We start from the raw sequence: 15,715 nt of genomic DNA, 5'->3' as shown, positions 1-15,715 counted from the left end.
GTACCACACCTATACCGAGAGAAGGGTTTTTACTCCAAATGTTTCCTAACAGAGAAGAAAGGAGGAGGATGGAGACCAGTCTTAGATCTCTGAAAACTCAACAGGTTTGTTCACAACCACAGGTTCAAAATGGTCATGCTGGCCACAATAATCCCAGAGCTAGTCAGGGAGGACTGGCTTGCAGCCCTCGACCTCCTAGAGGCATACTTCCATATTACAATACATCCTGCCCATAGGTGGTTCCTGCAGTTCACAGTAGGACCCAGCCATTACCAATACAGGGTCCTTCCCTTCGGACTATCCACTGTTCCCTGCGTATTCTCAAAAACACTCATGGTAGTAGCAGCAGATTTACAATGCAAAGAAGTCATAACCATCCCCTATTTAGACGATTGCCTACTCAAGAGTGCCAATTGACGAGAAACGGCATGCATGCTGAAGACCACAATAGACCTGTTTCACCAGCTAGGGCTACAGATAAACTAAAAGAAATCCAATCTGGAACCACCTCAGCGCTTGGAGTTTATCAGAGCCAACCTAGACTCCGTACAAGCCAAGGCAATATAACCAAACCACAGATTCACTACATTGACCAATCTTATTTTCACAGTGACCATCAGCTCACAAACTTCAATGAGGACATGCCTTCAGATTCTGGGACATATGGCAGCTATGACTTCTGTCGTAAAGTATGCCAGACTCCATATGCGTTGTCTGCAGCACTGGTTGAGCACAGTGTATGCACCCAGCAAATACTCTCTCAACAGATGCGTGACACTACCATCAAGTGTTATCCTCTCCCTACAATGGTGGGCACAACCGGGGAATGTATGCTCAGGGATTCCCTTTCAGCAGGACGCCCCCGTCAGTGACTGTTACAACAGATGCCTCCCTGATAGCTTGGGGCACCCACTTGGGTCACCACAACGTACAAGGCAAGAGGTCCGCGACGGAAACCCGACTACATATCAATCTCCTGGAACTCTGTGAGGTACACAATGCATGCCACCTCTTCCTCCCACTCATACGGCAGACCTCAGTCTCTGTTCTCACTAACAGTGTGGCATGCATGTTTTACATCAATTGCCAAGGGGAGCCAGGTTTCACTCGCTATGCGTAGAAGCCATGAACTTATGGAATTTGTGCATCCTCAACAATATAAACATCACAGTGTCATACGTACTGCGATGCCAAAACACTGCAGCCGATAATCTTAGCAGGCACTTCTCACAGGAACACTAGTGGGAAATCCATAACAGTATTCTCAGCATGATATTCCAAAAATGGGGTCATCCAGTAATTGACTTGTTTGCCTCAGCAACAAACTACAAATATTCACTCTTGCTCCAGGGCAGGCCTGGCACCGGGATCATTAGGGGATGCCTTCCTCATCCCATGGAACATGTCACTCACGTACGCCTTCCCAACAATACCAATGATCCCATGGGTCATCCTCAAGATATGTCTCGACAGAGCATACATCATTCTCATTGTCCCCACACAGCCCAGACAGACTTGGTTTCCATACCTGTCACATCTAGCAGTCTGTGCTCCACAACTGCTGCCCTTACAGATGGACCTTCTGTCCCAGAACAAGGGCCTGACAGCCCCAGCCCCAGCCCCAGCGAAGCTCCATCTCAAAGTGTGGTTCCTGTATGGTTCTAACCTGGAGAATTGAACTGCTCAGAGAAAGTAAAACAGGTATTACTAAATAGCCATTGCCTCACCACTAGAAATACTTACCACCACAAGTAGAGAAGATTCTCCTTTTGGTTCCAGCAAAAACAGCTGGACACAACCAAGGCCCCTCTATCTATGATCCTAGACTACCTACTAAAACTGAAGGAAACGGGGATAGCCATAAGTTCTATTAAAGTACATCTGGCTGCCATCACGGCCCTCCACAAGCAGATAGAAGGGGCTTCAATATTCACTCACCCGATTACACGGCGCTTTCTTGCAGGTATACAGAACATGTACCCAGAAGTACACCAACCTACACCACCATGGGATCTCAATCTTGTGCTCAAATGTCTCACAAGACCACCCTTTGAACCTCTAGCAATCTGCTTGCTCTGTTAATGTAGGTCACATTCCTAATGGCAATCACATCTGCAAGACGTGTCAGCGAAATAGGAGTGTTGATGGCTGAACCACCATACACGGTACTTACCAAAGACCAAAATCATGTTACGTCCTCACCCAAAATTCTTGGCCAAAGCAGCTACACATTTTCATATTAACCAAATGATACTCTTACCTGCCTTCTATCCCAAGCCACATATGGATTCTCGAGAAGCAATGTTACATATGCTAGATGTCAGACAGACAGGCTGTAGCCTTCTAATTGGACAGAACTAAACCATTTTGAAAATCATCAAGACTATTCCTCTCTACAGCAGCTCCAAAGGCTCTACAGTATCGACCCAGAGACTCTCCAAATGGGTCTCTACCTGTGTTTAAACTTGCTACCACCTGCATCACAAAGAACTCCACATGGGCATCAGATCCCACTCAACACGAGCTATGGTAACATCGATTGCATTCTTGAACAATGTCCCCTTAATAGATATTTTTAGAGCTGCAACCTGGACATCGAAGCTCACTTTTGCAAAGCATTACGCTATCACCCAGGGCCTTATCTCAGATTCTGTTGTTGGCCTCACAGTGCTCTCATCACACACTTATACATAACTCCAAACCCCTGCCACCCCTGGTGGGGTACTGCTCTACAAGTACCTAGAGTGGAACACCCACAGGGACACCACTTGAAGAAGAAGTTGTTACTCACCTTGTGCAGTAACAATAGTTCTCTGAGATGTGTATCCCTGTGGGTGCTCCACTACCCACCCTCTTCCCCTCTACTGCAGAGTTCACACAGCCAAGCTCTGTGGTAGAGAAGGAACAGAGCAGACAGTTGGGCATGCACGCACTACAGGAGGCACCAACGGCTGCACGGGACAGCTCTGGTGCACCCCCTTCCCCCGACCGAGTACTGCTGCGAAAAATCCCTGATCTCTGGCACGAGGATGCCCCAACACCTAGAGTGGAACACCAACAGGGACACACATCTCAAAGAACCATTGTTACTGCACAAGGCGAGTAACTTCTTGTCTTCACAATCTATCCCCATCCTACCTATCACCTCTCATTCACTATCAAGATGTCAACTCTCACCTCTGACTGGCCAGTGAGGCCAACCTCTATAATCCATTTGTTAAATTTTCAAACAGTTATTTTGTGTTTTCTCCCATGCCACCCCATATGCTTAGGATGAGCTCTCTATAAACAACCACAAAGCTACCTCATTATCCTCCTCCAGATTCTCCCTTAAAACTCTCATTTGCCATGATGCTTACAATAACTTGACAACATTTAGGCTACTGATGTGCTGAAACCATTGTCAGTCATGCTGTCCAATATTGTTTTATTGTTTCCTTGTACTTCCCCATCTGTCTATTTGCACCTGTTGTCTTTTATCTTATACTTAAGCTTTTTGGCATAGAGATTGTATTTTTTCTGTGTTTGCACAGCACCTAAAACAAAGGGGTGCTGGTCAATGACCACGATTTCTTGGTATTACGATAATACACATAGTGAATATTATTTATTTGTTTATAAACATAATGATTTTAAGCACTCATTGATTCATGCTGGAAAATATCTCTGGATCAGAACTTGCTCTTCAGTTATTGTTATTCTGGGTCAGACCCAAATAATGTCTCTCTTGAGGCTAATGCTTTGTATATACATAAAATTAATTAATGAGATAAAATAGTTGGTATCTTGTCTACAAGGTTTCTGTAGTTCAACTCAGTTTTAAAGTGTATTTATGTGGAATAGTGTTAGCTAAATTTTTATTCTATCACCTTTTTTAACTTTGGATTTGCCTTTTCTTTGTGGTGTTGTAGGGAATGGTTGAGGTAATGGCAGAAAACTATCATAACATTTGGGCCAAAAAGAAAAAAATGGAATTGGAGAGCAAAGGTAAGAATAAAATCGGTGAACCACAAATAAAATGAGGGAAGGGGGAGAGTCTGAAAGAACAGGAGACAACGTACGACAATGTAAATTATGTAGATCCCTTTTAAATTTGAAAAATAACATTACAATAGAAAAATTTACAGTTCTCTCAATTTTCCAAAGGAGGAGGTAGTCATCCTTTACTGGTACCTTATGACACCTTGACAGCCAAGGAGAAATCTCGGGACCGGGAGAAGGCACAAGAGCTGTTTAAATTCCTTCAAATGAATGGCATTGTTGTATCTAGGTAAGCTGTGTATTTATTTAAAATATGTCCTTACCAATACCTTCATTCTTGCTAATTCCTTTCTCTCACTACTCTTTCTGTTAATTATGAACAATGTAATTACCATTTTGTATTTTATCTGTACCGAAAAGAAAATTATAATTTCCATTCCTTTCTTAACATAGAAAATTATTTTTCTTTTTAATTTAGGGATAGCACAAATAGGTAAGATTTATTGTTTGTGACAAATACAAAATATAATAAGATTTAAACCAAACAATGCAGACAGCTCAAAACTTCATAAATTAACACCTAGCAGTTGTCAGTAAAGATCATAGGGAAATAGGCTTTGTGGCCTAATGCTATAGAAATGTATATGCATAAAATAACTCTTTTAGTTGAATTTTTATAACTGCTCTGTAGGGTTATGTTTAATCTGTAAGACAAATGTACTCTTCGGTGTGCATCCCTGCATATCTTGTTTATGTAAAGTGGCAGAACTTACAAAAGACTCTATGATATGCATCATTTTATCTGAGGGGAGGATGAACACTAGGGAATTACTTATTCTGTGGTTAAATAAATAATTAATCATTGCAATACTCCATGAGGCCAAACCATTGAAAAATGAATTATTATACCAGAAGGGAAGAACCTCATAAGTTAAATAATATTCTTTTTGTAAAAATTCAATAAGACATTACCTGACAAAGAGCCTTTAAGGCCTTGTATATTTCATGGCATTCAGTATTTCTTGTAAACTAAAATGGTCTGGTAAGTGGGGTTCTTCTTCAAGTGATTGCACATGTCTGTTCCATTTCCGATGATTTTACGTGTGTCTTCCACTTCAGGTGTGGACTTGCCAAGAGAGTTTTCCTTAGCAGTACCCATCACGGTGGCACATGCACTATGCCTTTCCTTGTACGTCCAGGCCAAGGAATAATGAGCGAAACCATCCCAGCACCCCTCGGCTCCTTCTCACAGCACTGTTGGAGCTCTCCAGGAGCTGTTGCTCTGGTTTCCCTTTTTTCCTCTGAAGAAACTTTTTTTTTTTCTTCTTGTAAATAGTTGTTATAGTGCTAGTGTTTAATTACCTGTTGTTTCCCACTTGGGAATATTTTATTTCTTATTTTCTATGTGATTGTTTCACCTGGCACTGGGCAGTTTGGTTATATCCAAGTCTCTTGGATTTAAGCACTCTCTAACTTGCAAGGGGTCTGTCCTGAACAGTGATCCTTATACCCGTTATTTAATGTGGCCCTCACCAAGGCAAAATAGAGCCAAGTGCTGTGGTTGGTAATCTTTTAAAAAGAGAATGCAAAAATCCAGGGACATAAGGTTAAGAAACTACTTTATGGAATGTTACCAGCTCCTACATGAAGAAGTGGTTGGATTTCTTAAAGAAGTAGTGACACATGAAGGGGTCGCTGAAGAGGGGTGTAGAAGGGGAAAGGAATAGAAAAGAACTGGAACATGCAACCCAGTTCCATGGTGCTTAGACACCATTTATCAGTAGTGATGACTTTGCAAGCACCTGGGAGAGGGACAGTCTCCTTCTGAATGGTGGAAAAGTAAGATCGCTGAAGACTGGCAGTTGATAGCAGAGGGTTCTGTGTCCAACAAAGTTACATGCTGGATTTCATCGTCTTCAGTGGCCTCTGTTTTGGTGACAGGATGTCTGTGTGAAAAGTAAGATGAATGTTCAATGCAGTCGTGATGGCATGTCTATTATATGGAGCAGAAAAATGGTTATTAAAAATAGCTGAGCAGAGGAAACCAAGCATTTTTTTTCAACAAAATTTATGGCATACTCTTAACATCCATTGGTTGATTTTGTCACAAACAAATTAGCTGATCCTGCCAAGTTGCAGTCTTGCACCAGTTAAAAACAAGACAGCTGCAAAAATGGGGTCATGTCCAATGTGCACAAGAAGGTACACTTATACAAGGTTTATAGAGCTGCCATTGAAGGAAGTAGGGCATGAGGCCAACCATGAAAGAGGTTGGAAGATTCAATTTTGTGGGATTTAAGAAGCCTAAACCCTCCCATATTGACTCTTGGCAAAGGAAGAAGACTTGCAGGGACCATTCAAGATGGAAGTCCATTCTGTGCACTACCACAGCTACCTCATAGCTGTGTGAATCTGCTACTGCTATGGGGAAGAGTTACCCCAGCTCTTACAGAACTAAAAACAATAAGGGGTGATTACCCCAGGGTTGTAACCAGCTCTGGAGAAGCAGCACTACTACGGGTGGTTTGCACATACTGGTTCAGAATGGATTTTCCAAAGATGAAGAGACAGACAAAGGACTCAGGGCATTCATTTTGAGTGAGAAAATGGACAGGACATTCTGTCCAATGGGAAGCCTCAATCTTGCTAAAAGGATGGAATCACTTAGGCCTAGTAGGGCTCATAAGACTGAAAGGCAATTTCTGGTATGTTTATTACTAAGCGTCTCAGACTTGGTGTAGTTTTTGTTTTCAGTGTGATGCTTTGCCCTAAGAATAAATGTACTTTGCTTTGTGAAGGCTGTTTGGTAACTGGTGTACACTGTTGTAGCCCCTGGAGAAACAGCAACTCAGAGGTGCTTGCCCCTGGTCAAACAGCAAGATTGGAGAGAGAGAGAGAGAGAAGGAGCATCAACGTCAGTTCGAGATGGAGAGATTGTGCCAGCAAAACTGATCTGGTTGCTGGAGCCAGACCTCATATGCCTAGTCTAGGGGAACCACATAGATTCCAAATTGTTTCCTTGCTTTAGGGAAGGGGATGACATTAATGTATTTCTAAATGCTTTTGAAATGGGATGTGAATTGAATAAGGTGGGGCAAGAAGACATGGTACAGTGTCTGGCTCCACTTCTGCTAGGGAAGGCCTTAGTCACTTTCATCCATATGAACAGAGAGAACTACAAAGATTGAGAGTTATCTAAAAAAGAATTATTGCAAAAATTTAAAGTGATCCCTGAAAGAAGTTTGAGGAAATTCAGAAAAAAAGGAGATATGAAGTATGCTGAAGTTGCAATTCAAATTAAGGGGTTTATAAGAAAAATGGAGTGGGTTGGGGAGTCACCATTGTCATGCTGTCTGGAGGGGCTCATGACCATGAGTGCCTACCTCAGGGCAGAGTGTCAAAAAGCAGGGCAGACACTCTAAACTGGTGATATGTTCTATAATTAGATTTTACCAAGCCAGTAACAAATGTGAACTTCTGGATCACTATAACAGTTTTACCTTGGAGACATACAGTCCCCTTAGGCTCTCAAGTCTATTTTGCCACCCAGGCAAGGTATACTTAGTGATAAATGGTCACTTACACCAAAAATCACATAATATTCAGGTTGCTCCCAGTCCCAAGATACCAGTCATTTATCCCAGATCAATTTGTACCTTAGATCTCACACCAAAGACAATACCTGTAGCCAATCCTGTAATAAACTAATGAAAGGTTTATTAACTAAGAAAAATAAATGAGACTTGTTTAAAGATACAAGAAGGCAACATTATGCACAAATGAGTTCAATCTGTGGTTCTGAAAAGTCACAGAGATGTAATAATCTGTCAGCATTAGATGGTCTTTTCGGGGCTTAACTCAGGTTGACCTTAGGGTTCTCTGCTTTCTTGTTTCTTAGCTCCAGCCCTTGCAAGAATCCAAACAGCAAAGAGATGAACAATTTTCTTGTGACCTTGTTTTATCTTTTACCTTTTAGCCTTCTGGTCTAGCTCCTTTGCACATTGCATTTCCAAGCTATGAGAGGGTGTAGTGGTGTGGCAGTCGTCCCTCCCACTCTGGGTTGGAGGGAGGCCACACGGCCTCACTGCGCCATAAGGACTGCTGCTGAATATCAGGGGAATCAGTGTTAGGTATTAGTGTCTCGACCGGTCTAACAGCGCTGATCCCCCAGTTAGTCAGTTGGTTCCGACCTTTAGGCAAAAACAGGGTCTCCCAGGCCAGTAGACTGGGGCTTAGCAGTCAACCATCTATAGCCCCTGAACCCTTTAAGCCAGGACTGGGCAAACACCTTAGTCTGTGGTCTCTGGGCCCTTCTGGCAGGGGCCAGAGCAGACACGGTAGTCTGTGGTCTCTGGGCCTGTTAGGCAGGGGCCAGAGTGAACCCAGCTGTCTATAAGCACTGGACCCTTTAAAGAGGTGCAGAGCAAACACATTAGTCAATTAAGCTCTGAGCCTTTCAGGCAGGGGCAGAGTGAAAACCCAGGAGTCAGTTAGGTCTGGGCCCTTGGTGCAAGGACAGAGCAAAAACCCAGGAGCCAAGCACCCTAGCTCTAGCAGACAACAGATAAATGCAGGCCCCTTGACCTGGTGCGGGGAGGCTGCCACCGCAGGTGTAGGGTGCCAGGGAGGGGGCCGGCCCACCCTACTCCACTGGTTCCTGACCCAGGGCCCTAATAGTTGGCGGAGTGGTCCGCCACTGTGTCAGTGAAGAATCCAGCTGCAACACACTGACTGTGCTTCAGGCAGCGCTACAGCCAGATTGAAGTAGGCTGTCCCTGGGCAACTTTCTATCCTCCACTCGGGGTGTACATGGCACCATGGGACATCTTCCGTCTCCTCCGGGTAGGTGGCCAGCATCAGTCCTGGCAGGTTTGTGGAAGACACAAGTTCCGCAGCGAGCAGGGCATCACCAGGCTTGGCAGCAGAATCAGCAGGCTGTAGTAAGCAGGACATGTCTGTCTCCCTCAGCAGCCTGGCTGTAACTGAGCCAGAAATAAGGTTTCTGCTCATCATTATCAGGGAACCAGAGGCACTACAGAGCAGGGTGGTAGTGGTGCCTCCAGTTGAAAGCAGGGACACTGAGGCATCTGCAGTACACTGCCAAATCTATGATACCCATCCAAGGATGGGAAGTGTCCAAGTAAAGTGTGTGATAGCTGCTTAGGAGATGACAATAGGTAACTACATCTAGGAAGGAGGAGGAACTTTTCCCCTGGTCTATGTGAATAAGAAAATGATACTGAGCCATCTGTGGGAGGAAAGGCTGCACAGCTTGACTCAGTGCATTGGGAACAAAAGGTCACCTCCATCTCCTTCATCTAGCATGCTGGTATCGCACCATCACTATCAATATACTATCCTCCCTCTCATGAGCTCCCAGAATATTTACCAAATGCATGGCCATCATAGCTGTCTATCTCCACAGAATTGGCATTTAGGTATTCCCCTACCTAAACAATTGTTTAATTCAGGGGAATTCCAGGCCTCAAGAAAATCCAGACTCGGCTTGTCCAGCTGCACCTGATTATAAAAACAGAGAAGTCAATCCTTTATCCTGTACAGAAAATTGAGTGATTCTCAGTGCTTCTAGACTCTACATCAGCCATGGCATGCCTCCCTGAGACCAGGTTCCAAGCAATTCTGGAGTTATGCAACTTGCTTCAGGCTCACCTGCAAACAACAGTGAGAAAGTGTTTAAGGCTTCTGGGACACATGACTTCTTGCACATATGTAACTCCACATGCTAGGTGACACCTGAGGTGTCTACAAGACTGGTTAAAAATCCATCAGTTGTCCATATGACATCCTCTGGATTGATTGATTCATGTACCTGCAAGAGTAATATCCGTCTTGATATCCTTGATATCCTTCTTGAACTGGTGGAAAGTCCAATGAAACATCTACAAGGGAGTGCCCTTCTCCCTCCCCTTCCTTCTATGACTCTGGTCTTCTTTAGTTTGGCGTGCAAGTCTGGGTCCCTGACCAAAGGACAAACACCAGAGATGGAGAGGAGTTATACAAGTTAAGAGCCAATGTTGGCACAAGAACAAATGGATATACCTGGCAGTCAACAAGTTTAGGCTTGAAATTAGATGAAGGTTTCTAACCATCTGAAGAGTGAAGTTCTGGAAAAGCCTTCCAAGGGGAGTAGTGGGGGCAAAAACCATAACTTGTTTCAAGATTGAGCTTGATAAGTTTATGGTATGATGAGATTAATTACAATGGCATATGGCCTGTCTCTGACTGCTATTAGCAAATATCTCCCACAGATGGGACAGTAGATGGAGAGGGCTCTGAGTTACTATAGAGAATTTGTTCCCAGCTGTCTGGATGGTGGGTCTCTCCCCCATGTGCTCACGGTCTAACTGATTACCATAATGGGGGTCAAGAAGGAACTTTTCCCCAGGTCAAATTGGCAGAGAGCCTGGAGGTTTGTCACCTTCCTCAGCAGTGTGGGACATGGGTCACTTGCTGGCTTGAAGTCGAGTAAATGGTGGATTCTCTGTAACTTGAAGTCTTTTTAAATCAAGATTTGAGGACTTCAGTAACTCAGCCAGTGTGGGTGGATGAGGTTCTGTGGCCTGTGATGTGCAGGAAGTTAGACTAGATGATCATGATCTTCTCCGGCCTTAAAATCTTTGAGATAAGGAGAAACTCTGTTCAAATCCTTACAGATAATATGACAGCATTATGACACGGGGAGCCAGATCAGATCTGTTAGGAAGCTTTTAGGCTCCGGAATTTTTGCATTCAGAGTAAGATATCAATCCTGGTGTCTCATCTACAAGGGATTCAAATTTCTCTGGAGGATCATCTTAGTGGGTCTTTCAGCAGGGATCATAAGTGGTCTCTAAAAATCAATATAGTACGAGTGATTTTTCAGACGTGGGAGAGACAGACTGAGGATCTTTTCACTAAAAAGCAAAAGAAGTAGTGCCATTGATTCTGCTCCATGGTGGGTCAGAGCCTGGGTTCAATCATGGACATGTTCCTGTGTTTGTGGAAGATGAATCTCTGCGCCTTTCCTCTCGTACCCTTGATATACCTTAGATAATTCTCAAAACAAAGTAAGATCATGCTTCTCTAATATTAATTGCTCAAGCTCTAATATTAGTTGAACACAACAGCACCAGTTTTCTGGCCTCCAGAAGTTGTCAGTATGACTGACCTTGATTCTGCCTCAGGATATAGACTGCTTTCCGAGAATCACAGCCTTGTGTTAAATCCAATCTTCAGAGCCTCACAACATGGCTGCTGAGTGGCTAGACTGGGGCAGGGGGTAGGGGAGGAAGGAATGGTCACTTGTTGTGCAGAACTTTACTGAACAATAGGAAATTGTCCACCAGAGAGAGTTACCTACACAAAGGGAATCTTTTCTTGTTGTGGACAGGCAAGTGGTATGTTCTTCCTAGTGAAGTAAGGGTTCAGGATGTTCTAGAGTATTTGCTACATCAGAGAGAATCAGGTCTCTCTCTAAGCTCCCTCAGGGTGCACCTTGTTGCACTTTCAGCTTTTCGTCTTCTGTTTCAAGGTCATTTGATATTTCCAGCTCTCTGCTAATCAGATTTTTTTTGAAGGGAATAACCAGGCTTTTTCCTCAGGTTAAAGAACTACTTTCCCCTGGGATTTAAACTTAATATTTTCAGCCTTTAGCTTCTTGCCCTCTTCCATATTATCACCCAGATTAGCCTTTCTGGTGGCATTTATTTCTGATTATAGGGTTGGAAAACGGCAAGTATTATTGGCAGACCAACTTTATACTGTTTTTTATAAGGATAATGGTGCTTTAAGACCTCCTCTGAAGTTTTTTTCTAAGGTGGGTACTAATTTCCATTTCAACTAAACCATCTATTTACCTACGGGGGTTTTTCCAACCACATTCAAACGAGAGTGAGGAATAACTTCATTCACTGGCTGTTGTTCTTTGCCTCAAATATTTTTTCGTGTACAGGGAGGATGAAATGGCAAGTGGTTACCTCACAACAGATTTCTGATTGGATCATCTGCATTTCTGCGTGTTATGCTGCAAATTCTAAACCACCTTCCAAGCTGATGGCACATTCCACAAGTGCACAGACAGTTTAGTAGCATTCTAAAAGAACATTCCAATACCAAATATGTGTAGAGCAGTGACTTGGTCTTCAGTTCACGTCTTTGTCAAGCACTGTGCCATTTCATTGGCTTCCAGAAGCAATGTAGATTCTAGGAAGGCAGTTCTGCAGTTGTTTTTCAATAGACTCCAAGCTCTGCTCTGTAGACAACTGCTTGGGAGTCATGGAAATGGAATAGGTATGTGCAATCAGATGATGAAGAAAAAACAGTTCTATACCTGTAACTGTTTTTCTTTTAGATGTGTTGCACATGTCTATTGCATGATCTGCTCTCCTGAACTGTGCTTCAGAGTCCATTATATTACAATTCCAGTGCAAAGGAACTGAGGTGGTGCTGGGGCACCTCTGTCTTTTATGCCCCCACCTGAATGCATGAGGAGATGCACATCACATGTGCCACCCCAACAGGTACCGCTAAGGAAAACTCTCCAGCTACAGTGTGCTGGGTGCACACATACCTGAAGTGGATAACCATGTGCAACACATCTCAAAGCACAACCGTTACAGTACAGGTATGTAACCATTTTTCTTATGAACTTGGAGGAAGTAGATAGATTTAGTTTGTTCTTCAAAAAAATGAATGCCTATAGGGAAAACACAGACTCAGCTTCAAATAGATTAATACTAATAAACACACAGCTGATGTGACTTGACTCCCAAGAGTACTCCTATTGGCTGTGATGATACTATTTGTATGACTAAAGTAAATCATGTGCATAAATGTTTACATCATAGGGCCCTAAAAATTGTAGTCCTTTATTTTTACTGAATGAAATCCACGTAACTCAAATATTTAGGCTCTTTGAGTGGAGATCAGAGCAGCTGGAATTAAATTCATCCAAGTCCAAAGCCAAACTGCAAGTCTTTGGTACAGCACCCCCATTCCTTTGAGTAGTCACTTTGTAGCCTGTGTACATGAATAGAAATTGAAGCCCCTCTATACTAATTGGATGGGGTATTGGTGCCACCACTGGATTTGCTAAAATATTAATCTTCAGTCATCCCCCTGACCTGCACCCTATGGGGCATCATGGAAATCTTTTTGATAGCACATAGAGGAGGACAGCTGCTGGTCCAGCACAACCCTATGTGAGGTTGAAGTGGTGTGAAGGCCCTGTGGCAGCATTCTGTATCTGGGTGAATTTCACCAATAGACAATAACCTTTTCCCAATATTTTCTTTAAAATATAATATATATAATACCTTTTGAAATCCCTGCTTGCAGTTACTCCAGTTCAATCAGACAACTGTAGGGCTAAATGGTGAAAACAGGTACGTTCTTTGTAATTGGGATTGGTTAGGTTTCATAGTATGTGTACTCTATAAACGTATCTGCCTTTGCTTTAACAGATGACTTCTTTTTCTTCAAATGAACACATTTGAAGAAAACTGGACTTTTATGTTCTTATGAAATAGGATGTATAGAAATAATTTCTTAGGCTTTATGAGGGTACGTATTAGAAACAATTTATGTTCCTTTAAAGTTAAGTGGCTTTCATTCCATGTAAATGAATTTGGAAGACAGCTGCTCTCTTTTTTCTTATGATAAAGGATTCTTTGCCATTTAATGAAGCTGTCAAGTCCTTGATATTCCAGGAAATTACATGAAATCAGTTAGCAATTATAACATAATATAAAGTCAAGAAGAGTATATTCACTATGCCTCAGGAAAAATAAGGAAACTTATTTGTTTGCATTGTACACTGAGAGATCATGAAGCAGAAGAGACCTATAAGGCATAAATAGCTGCCAGATACTCACTGTTACTGTAATCATACACCACATGATGGAACAAATATATAGAGAGTTATTTGGTTGTACAAAATCAAATAATTAAATAGCAGAACATGGAAATGTATAAACTGTCATGCATTTAACAGTGGAGGGAGAATAAACAAGTATACAGTGATGATGGAAAAAATAGTCAGCAAAGTAAATGTAGACAAAACAAAGAGGTAAAGCAGAATAAAAGAGAGTAAATACAAGTCTGTTTTAAAAACAAATCAAAGACATAAATTGATAGAGCTATATGACTTCTGTGAGGGAAATAAATTAGACAAACAATGACAGGAAAATTTCAGGGAGGGAAAGTTTACTCTGTAACTAGAATATTCTAATTTGTTTTTGTCTTAAATCAATGCATGGCCTTTTGACAATTATAGTTTCCTGTCAATTTTTTTTAATACAAATTTTCCCCTCTCCCCCATTCGTCTTTATTTAAATGGAGAACCTGAATGATGCCTCAAAGATATGGCTTAAACAATATGTACCACAAGGAAAAAAAAAACACCTTAAGGTTCAAGTTCACAAAGGGACTTAGGCCTTGCAACACTGAGTCTTGTAGCACCTACAATTTAGATTCCTAGGCACCCAGTGGAATCCAGAACTCTTGAGTTTAGGGGCTTGGGCTGCCTATACAATGCATGGGGAGATAGGTGCCTAAAAGTGGGATCCACAAAAGGCAGCTAGGCAGAGGGAAAGATGAGTCCCTTTAGCCTACTGGTTAGTTCATTCACCTAGACCTCAGTTAAATTCCTCTCTCTGCCTGATGAGAAGAAGGGATTGAACAGGGGTTTCTTGCCGCTCAGCTGAATGTCCTAATCACTGGGCTATGAGCTTTTTTCACTCTCTAGACCCATGTATGTTTAATTTTTAATACACAGAAAATACTTTCAACAGGCGAGATTGTGAGAGACCCATAAAGAGTATCCCATAGCCTAATGCTATCCTAGCCAATGGGCAAAAGGTTGCAAGGAGGGGTTCTTGTCTCCAGCCATTCTGTGTAGAGTTAGGCCTGCTCTGAAGACACCTACCAGCTTAGGCCCCACAGGTGAGAAAGGTGGGGGAACACCTATCTTCCCTTGGTTTGAGGATCCCGTGTGTCTAGAATGATGTATTGTGCACATGCCCAGAAGCAGCAACTTATGGTACAAATTTAGGCACTAGAGGCATCTTCAGAGTTGAGCAGGGTTTTTGAGGATCTCAGTGCCACCTAAATTCCAGACTTAGATCATAGCCGCCTAACTCCCACTTTAGACCCCTATCTGCTTCCTATGCAATATTCAGCATCTTCACTGTGCACTGAAATCAGTGGAAATTGAGTAACCAGCATCTTACTGAATCAGGCTCAGAATGAAGACACTTTCTGAGGGATGGAGAGCTCAGTGGTTTGAGCATTGGCCTGCTAAACCCAGGCTTGTGAGTTTAATACTTGAGGGGACCACTTAGGAATTTGGGGCAAAAATCTGTTTGGGGATTGGTCCTGCTTTGAGCAGGGGGTTGGACTAGATGACCTCCTGAGGTCCCTTCCAACCCTGATAGTCTATGATTCTGTGATTTGTATAATATGATCATAGCTCTCTGAAGTCATGATATTGAAGTGCATGATTTTTAAACTATTTTCATGGAAAAGGATAAAATCCCTCTGAGAAATTTAGGCTTATTATAAACAGTTACTGCTGTAGAAATATCAGAGGGGTAGCCGTGTTAGTCTGAATCTGTAAAAGCAGCAGAGAATCCTGTGGCACCTTATAGACTAACAGACGTTTCGGATCATGAGCTTTCGTGGGTGAATACTCACTTTGTCAGATGAATGTAGTGGAAATTTCCAGGGGAAGGTGTAT

General features: G+C 42.6%; 1 protein-coding gene across 1 annotated transcript in view; it reads left to right on the top strand.

Annotated features, from left to right (window-relative positions):
• Positions 1-15,715, top strand: part of RYR3 (ryanodine receptor 3) — a 663,207-nt gene that overhangs the window by 469,025 nt on the left and 178,467 nt on the right. Inside the window, 2 exon segments of the mRNA XM_075065483.1 lie at positions 3,912-3,987; positions 4,147-4,270. Of these exon segments, the coding sequence (XP_074921584.1) occupies positions 3,912-3,987; positions 4,147-4,270 (200 nt within the window).

Source organism: Chelonoidis abingdonii, chromosome 4, assembly GCF_003597395.2.
Source record: "Chelonoidis abingdonii isolate Lonesome George chromosome 4, CheloAbing_2.0, whole genome shotgun sequence".
Classification (NCBI taxonomy): Eukaryota; Metazoa; Chordata; order Testudines; family Testudinidae; genus Chelonoidis; species Chelonoidis abingdonii.
This window is presented reverse-complemented; position numbering and strand designations above follow the sequence as displayed.